Genomic DNA, 16,870 nt, shown 5'->3' with positions numbered 1-16,870 from the left:
TGACTAGAGTGGAAGGAGTGCTTGACGATGTGATGGGTGAAGCCCCTGCCTGAATAACCTCCACCATGACATCTCCCACAACAAAGTTCCTCGCCTCCGTTACTGTCAGGATAGGGCCCAGGTTCCCAGTTGAATCTGAAGAGTGGGATTCGGAAGTGGGATTAGGAAAAGTTCAGCTGGGACAGGGAACAGGAGGAAATTCCCAAGTCTCTCCAGGAGCCAGCGAAGAACCTTCCCAAAGGCATTTCAAGCTGGAGGGCCAAGGGCAGATTTCGCCTTTTTATGAAGCCTTTCAGTTATGGCAGCTCCACTTTATCAATATGGAGGCAAACAAAAACTGGAAGAAGTAATGTTGAACATGGGCCCTTTATGGGCCTTGTCTTTTCAACCTATAAAAACAAACAATATCCAAAATCTATACACTAAGACTATTTTTACAAAAGTGGCAATCCAGGCTGTCTTCAGTGTGGTCTCCCCTCACCCCATTACAATATATCCAGGTAATTTAGATACAACTATCGTCACTAAAATCTCTGAAAGGGGGAAAAAGGGATATTTTCGATTGAGAGATTTTTAGGCCCAGGATAAACCAAAAGCAATAGAACAACTCAGAGCTGATCTAGGAGACCTAGGCCTAGGATGGCTACAAGAAGTACAATGATCCCACCTCCTCAGAGATCACAACATAAAGACATATGCACTCAGAACCTTAACAGGATTAGAACAAGCAATGTTAATGGAAGGGAAAGGAGGGAAGAGAATTGCATCTTTAGTTTATGCTATTATTATTATTATTTATTTATTTATATAGCACCATCAATGTACATGGTGCTGTACAGAGTAAAACAATAAAATAGCAAAACCCTGCCACATAGGCTTACATTCTAATAAAATCATAACAAAACAATAAGAAGGGGAAGAGAATGCACATATTTTCATTTATGGTGGACTTGTCCACATATACAGGGATTCTGGATGTCAGTAGAGAATTAATGGTTATTACTAGAGAAAGGATTGTATATGATCCAGAATTATTTTCATTATTAATATACAAAGAATCTAATGTAAGTTTGAAATGTAAAGATTTATTATTATTCTTACTGCGGCTCGCCAATTACACAGCAATGGAAAAAATTGGACAATTGAACTTATTGGAATGGTACCGAAATATATGGTCTGTGGCAATATCCGAAAAACAACTCCTGGTTTGCTTTTAATGCAAGGAAAAACAGAACCGCTCTCTTTTTATGCTACATGGTGGAGATTTATTCAAAATATGTCACAACCGGACTTACAACAATATATGCCTGCTTCAGCTTTGAACATTTGGACATTATAACAATAAATGAAGAGCATACAGCACACTTACTACTTCTTATATTTGTTTAGTTATTTCTATTTTCTCTCTCTCCCTTTCCCCCCTTTGCTCACCTTTGTATTGTCCCCCCCCTAAAATTGTATTAATTTTTCTTATTCTTATATAACAGCTGTCCCCCTTGTTATTTTTGGTTATAATTTAAAAATAAATAAAATTTATATTTAAAAAAATCTTTAAAAATTGTGTAGGAAAGGGAATTTCAGCAGATGTAATTTGTATGCATGCAGCACCTGGTGAAATTCCCTCATCATCACAACAGTTAAAGCTGCAGGTGTTCTGCCTAGCATGACGAGATACAAAAGAGGGAAGGGCTCCCGCAGCTTTAACTGTTTGGGATGAAGTGGGCATTTCACCAGGTGCTGCATGCATACAAATGACCCCCTGCTGAAATCCCCTTTTCTATGCAACTATTAAAATACAGGAGCCCTGTCCTCCTTTTCATATGGTCACCCTATATAGACCCCAGAAATCCAGTAAATGGAGCCTGGTTACTCCACTTCTGAAATCTCTTCATTGGCTTCCAATTCACTTCAGAATCCAATATAAACTTCTCCTGTTGACCTACAAAGCTTTTCACTGTCTAGCTCCTTCCTATCTCTCCTCTCTCATCTCACACTATTGCCCTGCTCGTGCTCTTCCCTCCTCTGACGCCATGTTTCTCACCTGCCCAAGGGTCTCTACTTCCCTTGCTCGGCTTCGTCCATTTTCTTCGGCTGCCCCTTACGCCTGGAACGCTCTTCCAGAACATTTGAGAACTACAAGTTCAATCGCAGCTTTTAAAGCTCAGCTAAAAACCTTTCTTTTTCATAAAGCTTTTAAAACTTGATTTTGCTCTGACTTTATACTGTTAGTTTTACCCTACCCTGTGCCTGTTTGGTGCATTCTCTTCCCCTCCTTATTGTTTTATTATGATTTTATTAGAATGTAAGCCTATGCGGCAGGGTCTTGCTATTTACTGTTTTACTCTGTACAGCACCATGTACATTGATGGTGCTGTATAAATTAATAATAATAATAATGGTGCAGAAGACGTACATTTAGAATTTAGGAGTTTTGAGCCCAGGTGTTCGTTTTGAGTAACAACATTGAATGGATCTAGTATTCCCACACAAAAATCTCCTCCAGTTACCCGCGTTTTAGCAATGTAATTTAGAGAGGGGCTTATTTTGTCGCTATTGTTAAAAAAAACTGAGTCAGAAACCCTGGCTGAGTTCTGACGACACGTTAATCAACGGCTGTTTCCCATTCTGTTCCTATTACCCACCCACCCCAGTTGATTAACGTGTTCTCCGAATTCTGTCCCTGACTGTTCTAATGCAAATCACCAAGAGATCGCTCAGTAGATCCCGATCTACCTCCCATTGCGCCCCACCCCCTTGCCATAAGTAACAGATGCTTTATTTTCCCACATCCAAAATGGCCACCGAGTTAGCTCCCTTCCTTTTCAGCCCTTTTTTTCCTTAACAAAGATGGCGGCTTTAGAAGGAAAGCTAAATTATTCATTGGTCCTCTGAGCAGTCTATCAGGCTTCTTCCTCCCGCCCACGTTAAGGATGGAAGGCGGCGGCGGCCAGGAGTGTTGAAAGGTGGGAGGCGAGTGACGTCATCCTTCGAAGCCGAGCGACAGCAGGAGAACTGAGGGCCACGACGACGCAGGTGAGGACTGAGGAGGGGGGAGGTTGTTTTTAAGAGTGACGTCATCCAGGGGGTAGTTGAAAACAAGGCAGGACTGGAGGATACCCTTGGAAATCTATAAGCTGCCAATCAAAGAGGGAGATTTTAAAGTGGGGGCGGGGGAAAGGGGAGTTTGGATATGAATAGGGCAGACTTTCCCAAACTGGGTCCCTCTACCCACCCACCCCAGACGTGTTGGATTGCAATTTCTATCATTCCCAGGCAACGTGACCAGTGTATTGTATGTTAGGGTGACCCTATGAAAAGGAGGACAGGGCTCCTGTATCTTTAACAGTTGCATAGAAAAGGGAATTTCAGCAGGTGTCGTTTGTATATATGGAGAACCTGGTGAAATTCCCTCTTCAAGAGCTGCAAGAGCCCTGCCCTCTTTTAAATCTGGTCACTCTAGTATAGCTCCTGCACATTTAACTGTTGTGATGAAGAGGGAATTTCACCAGGTTCTCCATATATACAAATGACACCTGCTGAAATTCTCTTATTTATTTTTATACACTGTTAAAGATACAACAGCCCTGTCCTCCTTTTCATATGGTCACCCTATGTACCCCCATTTATTTCCAAGCTCTTCTTTCTACCCTTGTTTAAACATTCCCCTCTCTGATGGCCATGCTTGCTGGGGATGATGGGAATTGCAAACCTGTGCATATGGAAGGCTGGAACAGGAAAGGTAGTAGGGATGGACATAGCTCCGGAGTGGGAGGGAAAGAGAAGAGCTTTAAAAAGAGACTGGTTATATCCAGTGAGGTGGGTTCTAGTCATGAAAACATTTCCCATGATTTATTTTATTTATTTAAAATATTTCTTGGCCACCTTTCAGGGCAGATTCCCCCCCCCCCCCAAGGCAGTGTACATCAATAAAATTTTCATAATACATTATTAAAATGTTTTGGTTTTGAAGGAGCTGCAATACTCCTTTTTGTTCTTTGTTGTAGACTGTGGGAGACCATGAGCAAGGTATGGGGTAGGGGTGGCTAACCTGACGCCGTCCAGATGCTTTGGACTACAATTCCCATCAGCCAGCATAGCCAATAGTAATGGATTATGGGGGCTGGAGCCCCAAACATCTGGTGAGCACCAGGCTGCCTGCCCTGGCATGGCAAGTTTGCAGAGGATCCTGTGGGTGAGCAGGACTGGCCCATCCACTCACCGCACCTTATTTCCCTGTACTCTTTTGCTTTGTGCATTTTTCTCCCTACTGAAGTGAGGAGAAAAATGCTTGGTGAAGTAATGTAGGGAGGTAAAGTGGTGAGGCAGGGAGGGTTCTAATTCCCCTCACACCACTCCACACCACCCATGCATGGCTTTATTGTAAAAATAGACCCCACTTTGTTTTAGATGTGAATGGGACATGTACGTGAGTGGTTCCACATTCCTACAGATATGGCTACGGAGTCAAGTTCAGTTGACCCAAAGAATGTAAGAACATAAGAAGAGCCCTGCTGGATCAGACCAAGGGTCCATCTAGTCCAGCGCTCTGTTCACACAGTGGCCAACCAGCCATTGGCCAGGGATGAACAAGCAGGACTAGAAAAAAATGACAAGAGAGATTGGGATTCTATTAAATACAAAGTGTTCCGAAAAGATCAGCAATGCAAGAGAAAGCAGCAAGTCTGTGACTCAGCAGAGCACAAAATCCAGTTGGATGACTAAAAGATTCTAATTGGCATAGGTGTGACCTGCTCCTGACTTGTTTTACAGGTTCTCCTTTTGTGTGTTTACTGCATCCTGTCTCACAGAAGATAAGGAGCTTATATATACAGCACCATGTACATTGATGGTGCTATATAAATAAATAATAATAATAATAATAATATCCAATTTGATTCTTTCTCTTGTGTGGCCTTCATAGGAGAAATTCAGACACTTGTTGCTTTGCGTGGCTTGTTGTTTCAGCTTTATTTTTTTAAAAAAATAACAAGAAGGTTTTTTTCCCTAGTGTAACACTGAAGCGACAAGGAATAAGCTTGGCTGCTTAATTTCTACATTCCAGCCTGCTGTTAAAGGTACAGCAGCGGGGCCAGTATAAACCCTCACCCTAACCTGAAACTGAGGCACAAGTGAGGGCTTTGTACAGTACTTAAGCGTGTAAGAGGAGCCCTGCTGGATCAGACCAAGGGTCCACTCTGTTCACACAGTGGCCAACCAGCTGTTGGCCAGGGAGACACAAGCAGGACATGGTGCAACAGCCCCCTCCCACCCACGTTCCCCAGCAACTGGTGTAATATTTCCTTTTATCTGTTCACATGGCACCAAGGACTACGATGACGGTCTGACTCTATGTGGGATGGTTTATATGAGGGTGTGTAGTTCAGTGGCTTCCCACAGAAAGCTCTTTGAAAAAAGGAAGGCCTTGGAGCTTTACTGAGAAGAGGCTGGAAGATCCTTATGAGCTTCAGAGGGTTCGTTCTTGGAAGGGGCACACAATATGGAAGGCCAGCAAAGGGAGCCATTTGGGGAAAGCACAACCAAACATGCAGTGTTCTGTGGCAGGGGTGGGCAACTTGTGACCTTCCATTTTTCTTTTTTAGGCCTGCATGCCTCACCATTGGCTATGCATCCGGAGGGCCACAAGTTGCCCACCCTTATGGAGTAAATGCCCAATAAAAATACATAAATAGCTTGGATGTTGTCGGGAGCTGCCTCTTTTCAGTGTACAACTCCTTTGCTGAGAGAACTGCACTGGTTGCCTCTTTGCTACTGGGCCAGGTTTAAGATTTTGGTGCTGGTGTACAAAGCCCTAAACAGCTTGGGACCAGGATACCTGAGAGAGCACCTTCTCTCTTATCAACCTGCCCAGTCACTGAGGTTGCTAGAGGACATGCTTCTGGTGATTCCACATGGACCTATGGCCCGACTGGAATCCACCAGGAGGAGAGCCTTCAGCGTGGTGGCCCCCTTCCTGTGGAACTCTCTGCTCCTGAAGGTCAGGCAAGCACCAGCACTGTGTTCCTTCTGCGCCTCTGGAAAACAGCTCTATTCTAGGAAGCCTTCCTCAACTGACAGCCACGGTTTTTATTGGCATTCTGATTTATTTATTTTTTTGAAGTCTAATAATTTTAATGGTGTTTTAATTTTTGTATCTCTTATGTTTTAATTCCTCTGTTCATCGCTCCAGAATCTGTTTCTGATATGGAGTGGTATACAAATTTTGTAAATAAATAAATACTCAATTGTTGCTCTCTAGCCCTCCCCTCTGGCCTTATGAAGCGGAAGCGTCAGCTCATCTCGGATACTTTCAAGGCCAAGAAGCAACGTCTGGATCTTGGATCGGAGCCCTCAGAACAGGGTGAGAACGGAGGGAATGTTTTGACACGCACCATCTGAAGGGGGTGAGAGTGAAAGAACTGGGCATGTTTAGCCTGGAGAAGAGAAGATTGAGGGGAGACATGATAGCGCTCTTCAAATACTCACACAGAGGAGGGCCAGGATCTCTTCTCGATCCTCCCAGAGTGCAGGGCACGGAATAACGGGCTCAAGTTAAAGGAAGCCAGATTCCGGCTGGACATCAGGAAAAACTTCCTGACTGTTAGAGCAGTACGACAATGGAATCAGTGACCTAGGGAGGTCGTGGGCTCTCCCACACTAGAGGCCTTCAAGAGGCAGCTGGACAACCATCTGTCAGGGATGCTTTAGGGTGGATTCCTGCATTGAGCAGGGGGTTGGACTTGATGGCCTTGTAGGCCCCTTCCAACTCTGCTATTCCATGATTCTATGACAGAGCCAGAATTTGTGGATGGTGTACGGAAGGGTCTTCTACGGCAGAGATGGGGACGTGGTTTGGCGTGAGGGGCGAATTCAAATTTCTGAGCAGCTCTCGGGGACCATATTCTAGTGATGGGCAGGGGAAAAGGGTGTGTGTGGGGGGTCAAAACAAATTATTATTATTTATTATATTTATATACCACCCCATAGCCGAAGCTCTCTGGGCGGTTTACAAAGATTAAAACAGAGAACATTAAAAACAAATATACAAAATTTAAAACCATAAAAAGCATAAAAATGGATTAAGTACCACCATACTATGTACAGCACCATGTATACTGATGGTGCTATATAAATAAATAAATAAATAATATTGTAGCTTAGAGATCTTCTGCTTGTAACAAGCTTTAGGAGAGCCAGTGTAGTGTAGTGGCCAAGGTGTCGGACTGGGAGTCGGGAGATCCGGGTTCTAGTCCCCACTCGGCCATGGAAACTGACTGGGTGACTTTGGGCCAGTCCCGGACTCTCAGCCCAACCCACCTCACAGGGTTGTTGTTGTTGTGAGGATAAAGTAGAAAGGAGGATTACGTAGGCTGCCTTGGGTTCTTTGGAGGAAAAAAGGTGGGATATAAATGCAATAATACATAAATACATACATACATTTTTATCTTCTAGGAGGGAGGGAGAAAATGTGCAAAAGCTGGGAAAACACCCAAAGTTCGTTGGTTGGTGAACAGCGATGGGGCCAGCAGAGCAGGGTGTGGCCAGCCGGGGGGCCCCAGGAAGGCCTGAGGTTCCCCACCCCTGTTTAAGGGAAAGGCAGGGTGACGGGACTCCTGGGTCTTATGCATTGTGTTTCTTTTCCCAGAGGGCCCTGGGGCCGTCGACGCAGCTCTCCAGTACTTGGCGTCTCTCTTCCCTCGCAAATTATTTGAGGATTCCTTGCCGCCCCTGATTCTGAGACACCAGATCTACAGTCTCGTCAAAGACCGCACAACTGTGGACAGGCACCTGGTAAGAAACACACCCACCCACCTTGGTTTTGATGTCCTCAGACCCACCCTCCTGATGAGTCTTATGGTCTCGTTCAGCCCCTGTTAGGTGTTCTGGCATCCTTTAGCAGTGGTGTGAAGCTAAGGAGGTGTGAACTTGATTGGTGCCTGGATGGGAAATGAGTGGGAGCCCCATGGAAGCAATTCTCGCTCTTCCAGTGGAACATCTGGATAGTAGAATCTTTAAGAGGCCGCTGTGTGTCTACCTATCCATCAGTGCCATAGTGCTAAGACCGTGAAACCTAGGCACCCTCGGGGTATGCCCTCAGGATTATTTAGAAATTCCCAAAGAATATTAGATGCTGCCCCTGTAATGACGTCGAGGTGGAGTCCATCTTGCGTGTGCTATTTTACTGCAGCTGCTATCAAGAGGCCAGGAAAGACCTAATATGTCCTATTGAACAGCGTTTCCCCGGCCGCTCTCCTGAGTCTCTTATGATTATTTTACTTCAGAGGACCAATAAGCTTATTACTGAGCAAGTGGCCAAATTTTTGAATCTGGCTCTTCTCATTAGACCACGCATGGATGTCTGACCATTATTTTAAACCTACTGATCAGCGTTTTTACAGATTATTATTATTATTATTATTATTATTATTATTATTATTTATTTATTTATATAGCACCATCAATGTACATGGTGCTGTACAGAGTAAAACAATAAAATAGCAAGACCCTGCCGCATAGGCTTACAATCTAATAAAATCATAGCAAAACAATAAGGAGGGGAAGAGAATGCAAACAGGTACAGGGTAGGGTAAGCAGGCACAGGGTAGGGAAAAACTAACAGTAGAAAGTAAAAACTAACAGTAGAAAGTAACAGTAGATGTAACAGTACAGATGTTGTGTCCTTTCCTTTTACCATCATGTACTTTTATTAACGTCTGTGTACTTATATGCTATAACAGTGGTCTGTTGACTGTAAATAAAGATTGATTGATTGAATGTATGAATTAATTTAAGTTAATTTAAATGTGTCCACGCCGCTGAAGCCTGCGATATCATCTTCAGCCACGAGGGGAGCAAATTTCCCTGCCCACCACATAGCCTTGCAGTTGATACATTTTGAAGCTGGGCTGGGGGTGTGGAGATTAGTAGGCCGAGTTATATGCCTGTACCTTCCTCACTACTGTGGGGCAGCGCAGACCTTCTCAGGGGAATGGAGTGGATAGACCCCTCTCTCAGGGGGCTTTGGGAGTACACCGTGGCTGGGGGCCGTGCTTTGGGGTGCCAGAGGGCGTGGCTTCCCTCAGACGTGGCAGGCACAGCATGTCCAACTCTGGCAGCAGGGTATGTTGGTTTGAATAGGGTGACCATATGAAAAGGAGGACGGGGCTCCTGTATCTTTAACAGTTGCATAGAAAAGGGAGTTTCAGCAGGTGTCATTTGTATATATGGAGAACTGCCCAGAGAGCTTCGGCTATTGGGCGGTATAAAAATGTAATAAATAAATAAATAAATAAATAAAATGGAGAACCTGGTGAAATTCCCTCTTCTTCACCACAGCTAAAGCTGCAGGAGCTATACTAGAGTGACCAGATTTAAAAGAGGGCAGGACACCTGCAGCTTTAACTGTGGTGAAGAAGAGGGAATTTCACCAGGTTCTCCATATATACAAATGACACCTGCTGAAATTCCCTTTCCAATACAACTGTTAAAGATACAGGAGCCCTGTCCTCCTTTTCATATGGTCACCCTAGGTTTGAAGCCTTTGCCGTATCTAATGAAGGGCTGTTCATTTATTTATTATTTGTTTATTAAAACATTTGTATCCCGCCCTATATCACAAGGATCTCAGGGCAGCGAACAGATAAAAACATACATATAAAACAGAACAATAAATATACAATTCTAAAACAAATTAAACTATGAATATGTTAAAACCAGTATGAAATTTTAAAACCGTAAAACCCAATTAAAATAAGACCGTGTGCCGGCTGGTGAATTTAGCCATCAAAGGCTTTGTTAAAAAGCCATGTCTTAATCTGGCACTGAAATGAAGCCAGTGCTGGCACCAGTCAGGCCTCCAAGGGGAGGGCATTCCACAGCCGGGGTGCCACAACAGAGAAAGCCCATCAGAGCTTGTCCCATCATAGCGTATATCTCGCATTGGTGGGCACAGAAAAGGGCTCCTCCGACAGATCTCAGGTCTCGGGCAGGCAGATATAGGGAGAGCCACTCCCTCAAGCATCGAGGTCCCAAGCTTTCAACGTCATTACCAACACCTTGAATTCCAACCGGAAATATATTGGCAGACAGTGCAATTCCTTTAAGACCGGTGTTATATGGTCTCAATGAAATGTTCCAGTCAGCAATCTAGCTGCTGCATTTTGCTTTAGCTGCAACTTCCAAGTCATCTTCAAGGGCAGCCCCACGTTGAATGCATTGCAGTAATCTAATTGGGAAGTTACAAGCGCATGCACTACTGTGGCTAGGTTGTCCCTGTCCAGGCAAGGCTGTACGTGGAAGATCAGCCACAGCTGACCCCAAGTATTCTGGGCTATGGAGTCCGCCTGGGCCTCCAGTGACAAGGCTGTATCTAGGAGTACTCTCAAGCTTGTCTCTGAACTCTGACTTTGGAAATAGGTGGATTAAAAAACCCTTCTCTCCTCAGAGCCTGCTGAAAGATGAGGGCCAGATCCGGATGTTCCAGCACGGCTTTGATGCGGACACGTTGGTGGTGGCGTTCACGGACAGTTATAAATCAAAGGTCTTTTGTCTGTCCAGGGAGATCCTGGGGTGAGTGGAGGGGTGAAGCCAATCAACAAGATGGTTTTGACAACTCTCCCCCCCCCCTTCCCAGGTTCTAGAGTTTGTGTCTGGAAAGGAGTTTGCCAGGACGGTGCAGAAGTTCCTGGATTCTGTCCTCACCTCCTGTCCTGACATCAGTTTTGACAAAAGACGGATGCTGCGGGAGTTTGGCTTCAGCGACACGGACATCACGTGAGCAAGCGTTTCCCCAATGGGGTTGAAAGGCTTCCTATCCCTGCTGTGCAAACAGCTTTTGTGTCCTGTTTTGTGGCTGTTTTCCCCTTCAGCATTTGAAGGGTTTCTTCTATGGCTCCAGACCCATGAATGGAAATCTATCTGCTTTATTTTGCAAACAGAGAACTTCACGGATTATTAGAAATACTGTCATTAGAATCATTGTCATGAGAACTATTCCATTTATATGTTGCCCTATAGGCAATGCTGTTGGAACGACAAACATAATAAAACAAGACAATAAAACCAGTGATAAAACGCACAACAAACATTTTTAAAGAACTTAATGACAATATTTCTCAAGCGGTCTCTGATTTGGTTTTAGGTCATGCACCTGTTACATTAGGTGTCCATTGTAAGAACATAGGAAGCGCCTTGGTGGATCAGACCAAGGGATAATCTAGTCCAGTGTTCTGTTTCCATAGTGACCAACTGGATGGGAATGGCCATGGGTACCCGAATGCAATAGCACCCTCCCACCCATGATCCCCAGCAACTGGTACACCCAGGCTTACTACCTCTGAGGCTGGAGGCAGACCATAACCATCAGGGCTAGTAGCCATTGATAGCCTTCGCCTCCTCCAGGAATTTATCCAACCCCTTTTTAAAGCCATCTAAATTGGTGGCCATCACTACATCTTGTGGTAGCAAATTTCATAGCAGAAATTATTTTCTGTCAATAATAATAATAATAATTTATTTCTTACCCGCCTCTCCATCTGGATCGAGGCGGGGAACAACAAGTATAAAATACATAAAACTGAATTAAAAACATAGTATACATTATTAAAACATTCTAAAAGCATCCTAAAATTCCATTGGATAGGCCTGCCGGAATAGATCAGTCTTTATAGTTTTCTTAAATGCTAAAAGACTGTTAATGCAAAAAAGCAGGCAGTGCTTCGAAGATGGTGCCCACCTTCTCCATATTTGTCGAAGTAAATAAATAAATGCACTAAAAACAGCCATATTTTTTAGTTTAAAAAATCTGCCTGATTAAATGAGGGCACCTCGTTAAGTAATTCAAAGGGGTTGGATTGACTGATCAGTTAATCAGACAGTGCAGTCTTAGCATGCTTACTCAGAAGTCAGTCCCGCACATTCAGATGAGGCTTAGCTCACAGGTAAGCTTACATTGGATTGCAGCCCTGGTGAGGCAGAATGTGTGACCCACAAAGCCCACCAATCATGGATATTCTTGCCTGCTGGTTCTTTGCCAGCCTGATTAGGCCATTAACGGGCTGCCATATCAGACTGGAGGGCTGTATTCCGCTTGATGGGTAACAACTTGCGTGGATCTGCTATGCCCATTGCCAACATCCAGCGGCTTCTTGAGGGAGAAAGAGCGGTGTTTATGAAGGACGCCCAAACCACATTTTCCTTAGACTCCTCCCCCTGCCCCTTGCTCCGTCCCAGTGCAGCTGCGTCTTGGTGCCAAGGGTGCTGAGAGCCAGTGTGGTGTAGTGGCTAAAGTGTTGGACTGGGAGTCGGGAGATCTGGGTTCTAGTCCCCACTCGGCCATGGAAACCCACCGGGTGACTTTGGGCCAGTCACACACTCTCAGCCCAACCCACAGGGTTGTTGTTGTGAGGCTAAAATGGAGAGGAGGAGGAGGATTCTGTACACCATCTTGGGTTCCTTGGAGGAAAAAAGGCAGGATATAAATGCAATAGTAAATAAATAAAGAAATAGTCATGAAGTAAACTATATTCCACCCCCCACTCCCCTTGTGTTGTGTTCAGCCAGTTGGTGAATGCTGGTGTCCTGACTGTCCGCGATGCTGGGAGCTGGTGGCTAGCGGTGCCCGGAGCAGGCCGCTTTGTCAAATGCTTCATCAAAGGTTTGTTTGCCTCCTGCCGTCTCCAGAACTAGAAGTATAGATTTGGGAGGAAACAAATTTGGGGCCAGAACTAGCAGCATAGCTCAGATTCTCGGGCCTCTTCTCCTGCTTGGGAATGGATAGAAGTTCCGTATGTATTAAGCCAGGGGTGGAGAACAGCACCTTCTGAGAATACAGGGGGCGGGGGAGCCTTCACTCCTTCCTTGCCTTCGCCCTCCCCCATCAGGGAAGGTGCGGGAGGAGCGAAGCTGGCTGCGGTCGCAGCTGGTGCCTGGAGGGGGCGCTCCACCAGGTGCCAACAAGAGGTGGGCGAAGGCAGATAATGAGTCCCTTTCTCCGTACAGAGAGAAGCACAGAGCCATTGCTCCATGCCCCTCTGGATAGAGAATGGGGGCAGGTAACATCGGGGGAGGGGATTTGGAGTGAGGCACCATCCCCTGATGTCATCTGACCACCACCCCTGGATTGGTCCTGAGAGACCACCTGGCGTCCCACCCTTCACAGTTAGGAACCTTTACGACTGGGCACCTGGCATCGTTTGGGGTTTTGGTTTTTTGGTTTTGCAACCTGATCTAGTCCTGTTGCAAGGCAGGACAACTTCACCAGCCGTCGCACAGTTTTGCAAGCGCAGGCCCTATGCTCCAGTCTAAGGGATGCAGCTGGCACCTGCATTGTGGTCTTTTCAGCACCGGCAGAAGTCCAACTTCTTTTCCCAGGCTTTCTAATCTTAAAACCTTTCACTGATGTTTAGTTCTTTCGGATATTGTTTCGCAGTTTTAAAAATCTATGCAATTTTGGGGGTTCCGCAGTGAGCTATCCTGTATGGGAGTTATCCTCTATTGTTGGTTGTATGCTGCATCCATTTTTCTAGCATTGCTTCAGAATCTAATTGTGTTTAACTCTGATTGTAAGCTGCCCAGAGAACATTCATTGCATATGAATATTGGGTTGAGTCCAACTATAGGTGCCTGCAACTGGGATAGTGGAAGCATTGCACAAAAAGTGTTTCTACCTGATTTGGGGATCCCCTTTTCTTCCTGCAACTCCGCTTACCCTGCTCAGCAGGGTCTCCCGGCCCTCTCTGTAGCATTTTTGTAGGTCTAGAGGGGAATTCCGCTTCCGCCACGCCAGCTGCACGCGCCTCAATCTGGATCCAAGCAATGGCAAATAAATAAATAAGGCTGGGGACCCTCTGAAGAGAGCAGCCTGCTGACTTTTGTGTCTCTTCCCAGGGAGGAAAGCCGTGCTGGCTATGATCCAGAAAGCCAAATACAAGGAGGTTTTGCTGTCTGATCTGCAGAACCGTCGAGCCCCAAGTGCCGTGAAACTGGGTCTTCCCTACCACATACACGACATCATTGGAGCCCAGCTGGTTGACTGGTACTAGCTTCCTGCCCCTTCCGTCCCAAGAAACGCAGATCCTACCTGGTCGGTCCCTTGGGTCATAGCCCTGCCTGGGAGTATGTGTATGTCCCCCCTCCCACCAACTGACCTCAGAGGAACTCAGTTTCTGGGGAGACAGGTGTAGGATTGTGTTGTGAGACACGTCATTTTCTCTTTTCCCCAAAGAATCCAAGAACTTTCCTTTCTAGCCTCCCAGAATTCATTGTTGTAGCTTACTGGCCAAGTCTGTGAGTTGTGAGCCAGGAAGTCCCCAGCTGAAATCTTACTCGCGCTATGAACTCGCTCAGTGGCCTTTGCCAATCTGCACTCCCAGGCCTCCCCTCCAAAACTTATAAAGTCATTGCCCTTGCCTGACAGTGGAATCAGTTACCTAGGGAGGTTGTGGGCTCTCCCACACTAGAGGTCTTCAAGAGGCAGCTGGACAACCATCTGTCAGGGATGATTTAGGGTGGATTCCTGCATTGAGCAGGGGGTTGGACTCCATGGCCTTGTAGGCCCCTTCCAACTCTACTATTCTATGATTGTATGAATAAAGGGCCTGTCTAGTCCAGTGACGGGCTTTCCTTATTGCTCATTTGCTCATGTACACAGAAGTAGAACATTAGTCCTGCTTAGAGTAGACCCATTCAAATGAACAGGACTGAAGTTAGACTAAGGCTGGATGTAACCCCATAACTCTATAAAAATACTTCTTCACTATCCTTTTCCTTGGTTGTCAGTCGTTCCATTTTTTTTAAAAAAAGCTGACAGTCTCTTTCTTCTGATCCGTAGCGTGCCAACTACCTCCGGCACCCTCCTCCGACTGGCCGATGATTAAGTGTGTGCCACATCACCGTTGAGCGGAGAGTCGTACCTGAGATGAACTCGCCTCCCTTGGAGCTGACGGAGTTTACCCTCAGGCGCCGGGACTTCTACCTGAGCCACCAGCATTAGTGGGAACAGAAAGACTTCTTTCCAGCAAAATAACTTTTTTTTTTTTAACGAACAGTGGTATGTTTTGCACTTAATATGGGTCCTTGTGTGAGAAGAGCACCTTAGCCGGACCTCTCTGGCTGCCGTGTAATGACTATGTCATGCCGTGAGACTGCGAGGAGAGCATGGAGCTTGTGGCGCAGCCTTTGGCCATAATCTGTGGATTCTGAAGCGGCATGAGATGCCTCCCTGTCTAGGGGAACAAGAGCCAAGATCGAAGATGCCCCGCGGGCAATTCATTCCTGTTTGTGTGGTGTTGAGTGACTAAGAAAATGCGTTGAAGCTTAATTAAAAGCAGTTCCTTTCCGTTCTTTGTGGCTTGTTGGCTCACTGCAGTGTTCTGAAAATGTAGAACTTGGGTTGTTCTCCTGTCACTGGCAAGATGAACCAGTGACCTAGGGAGGTCGTGGGCTCTCTCACTCTAGAGGCCTTCAAGAGGCAGCTGGACAGCCATCTGTCAGGGATGCTTTAAGGTGGATTCCTGCATTGAGCAGGGGGTTGGACTAGATGGCCTTATAGGACACTTCCGACTCTACTATTCTATGATTCTATGATCGATGATTCTAGGAAGTGTTCACATGAGCACACAGTGGGGAGGTCTATTCAAGAAGGGCCTACCTGCCTTTTGTCCTCTTCACCCTCATTTTTAAGAACAGGAGTACATAATTCTGTTTTATTTTTATTTCCTCGCAGTTCCCATATTTCCCCAGGGGACCTTGACTACTGCTTGACTTTGCTTTGTGCAAGTCTCCTGCCTTTCTAAAGGAGCCCAAGAACCAGTGTGCTGTCGTGGTTAGAGTGCTGGACTGGGATCTCCCAACTGGGAGTCGGGAGATCCAGGTTCTAGTTCTCACTCATCCATGGAAGCTCACTGGGTGACTTTGGGCCAGTCAAACTCTTAGCCCAACCTACCTCACAGGGTTGTTGTGAGGATAAAAATGGAGAAGGAGGGTTACGTGTGTGGCCTTGGGTTCCTTGGAGGGGAAAAGGCGGGATATAAGTCAGTCAATAAATAAGAACCCCGGTGTTACTCTCTGTGACTGGAGCCCTTGGTGTGGCATCCACAGACACCTCCCTTTGTGCCCTCCAGGTTCCTGATTGATAAAGTTCTCATGTAAGCTACTTTTCTTTAGCCTCACCAGTTTACATTCTGGGAAAAGGGCATTTTGTGACTTGCTCATTTTGTGATTGGGGAACACACACACACACACCATGTGTTTGTATGTGTGTGTGTGTGTGTGTGTGTGTGTGTGTGTGTGTGTGTGTGTATGTGTATGTGTATATGTGTGTTCCCCGTTTGGTGAGAGTACCCACCACAACACATTCTCAGAATTCCAGATGGGCCCATGGGTCCCAAAAGGCTGGAGACTCCTTTGACAGGAAACTGCTTTTATACGGAGTCAGACTATTTGGCCATCTGGAATAGTATTGTCTGCTGTGATTGGCTCTGGCTCTCCAGGGTTTGCCATCACCTGCAAACTGATCCTTTTAGCTGGAAGTACCAGGGATTGAACCTGAGAACTTGCAAAATAACCTGCAAAAATAGTAAAGATTCCCGTTCTTTCCTTACAAGACATCTGCCCCTACAACAGGAACTTTGGGGGGGACTGGGGAGCCATTGAAACAATATTTCTTCCTCTCCTGGCTTCTCCATGGTGTGATGGGCAAAGGAAGCTGGACAGCCATCTGTCAGGGATGCTTTAGGGTGGATTCCTGCATTGAGCAGGGGGTTGGACTCGATGGCCTTATAGGCCCCTTCCAACTCTACTATTCTATGATTCTATGAATATCCTGTCAATGTGGCAGAGTGGAGCTCATTCCTGTACTGTCCACAATGCAGGA

General features: G+C 45.8%; 1 protein-coding gene across 2 annotated transcripts; it reads left to right on the top strand.

Annotated features, from left to right (window-relative positions):
- Positions 1–2,958: 2,958 nt before the first annotated feature.
- Positions 2,959–15,339, top strand: STK19 (serine/threonine kinase 19). Of its 2 annotated transcripts, none has more exons than XM_063123521.1 (8): positions 2,959–3,033; positions 6,257–6,358; positions 7,643–7,788; positions 10,442–10,537; positions 10,631–10,770; positions 12,555–12,652; positions 13,885–14,032; positions 14,828–15,339. In XM_063123521.1, the coding sequence occupies exons 2-8, from the start codon at positions 6,274–6,276 to the stop codon at positions 14,871–14,873; spliced, it is 759 nt and encodes a 252-aa protein (XP_062979591.1). In that variant the 5' UTR covers positions 2,959–3,033; positions 6,257–6,273; the 3' UTR covers positions 14,874–15,339. The 2 variants fall into 2 exon arrangements, with proteins under 2 accessions (XP_062979591.1, XP_062979592.1); XM_063123522.1 differs by having other exon boundaries at positions 14,800–15,339.
- Positions 15,340–16,870: the final 1,531 nt, after the last annotated feature.

The sequence above is a fragment of the Elgaria multicarinata genome, chromosome 3 (assembly GCF_023053635.1).
Source record: "Elgaria multicarinata webbii isolate HBS135686 ecotype San Diego chromosome 3, rElgMul1.1.pri, whole genome shotgun sequence".
NCBI lineage: Eukaryota > Metazoa > Chordata > Lepidosauria > Squamata > Anguidae > Elgaria > Elgaria multicarinata.
This window is presented reverse-complemented; position numbering and strand designations above follow the sequence as displayed.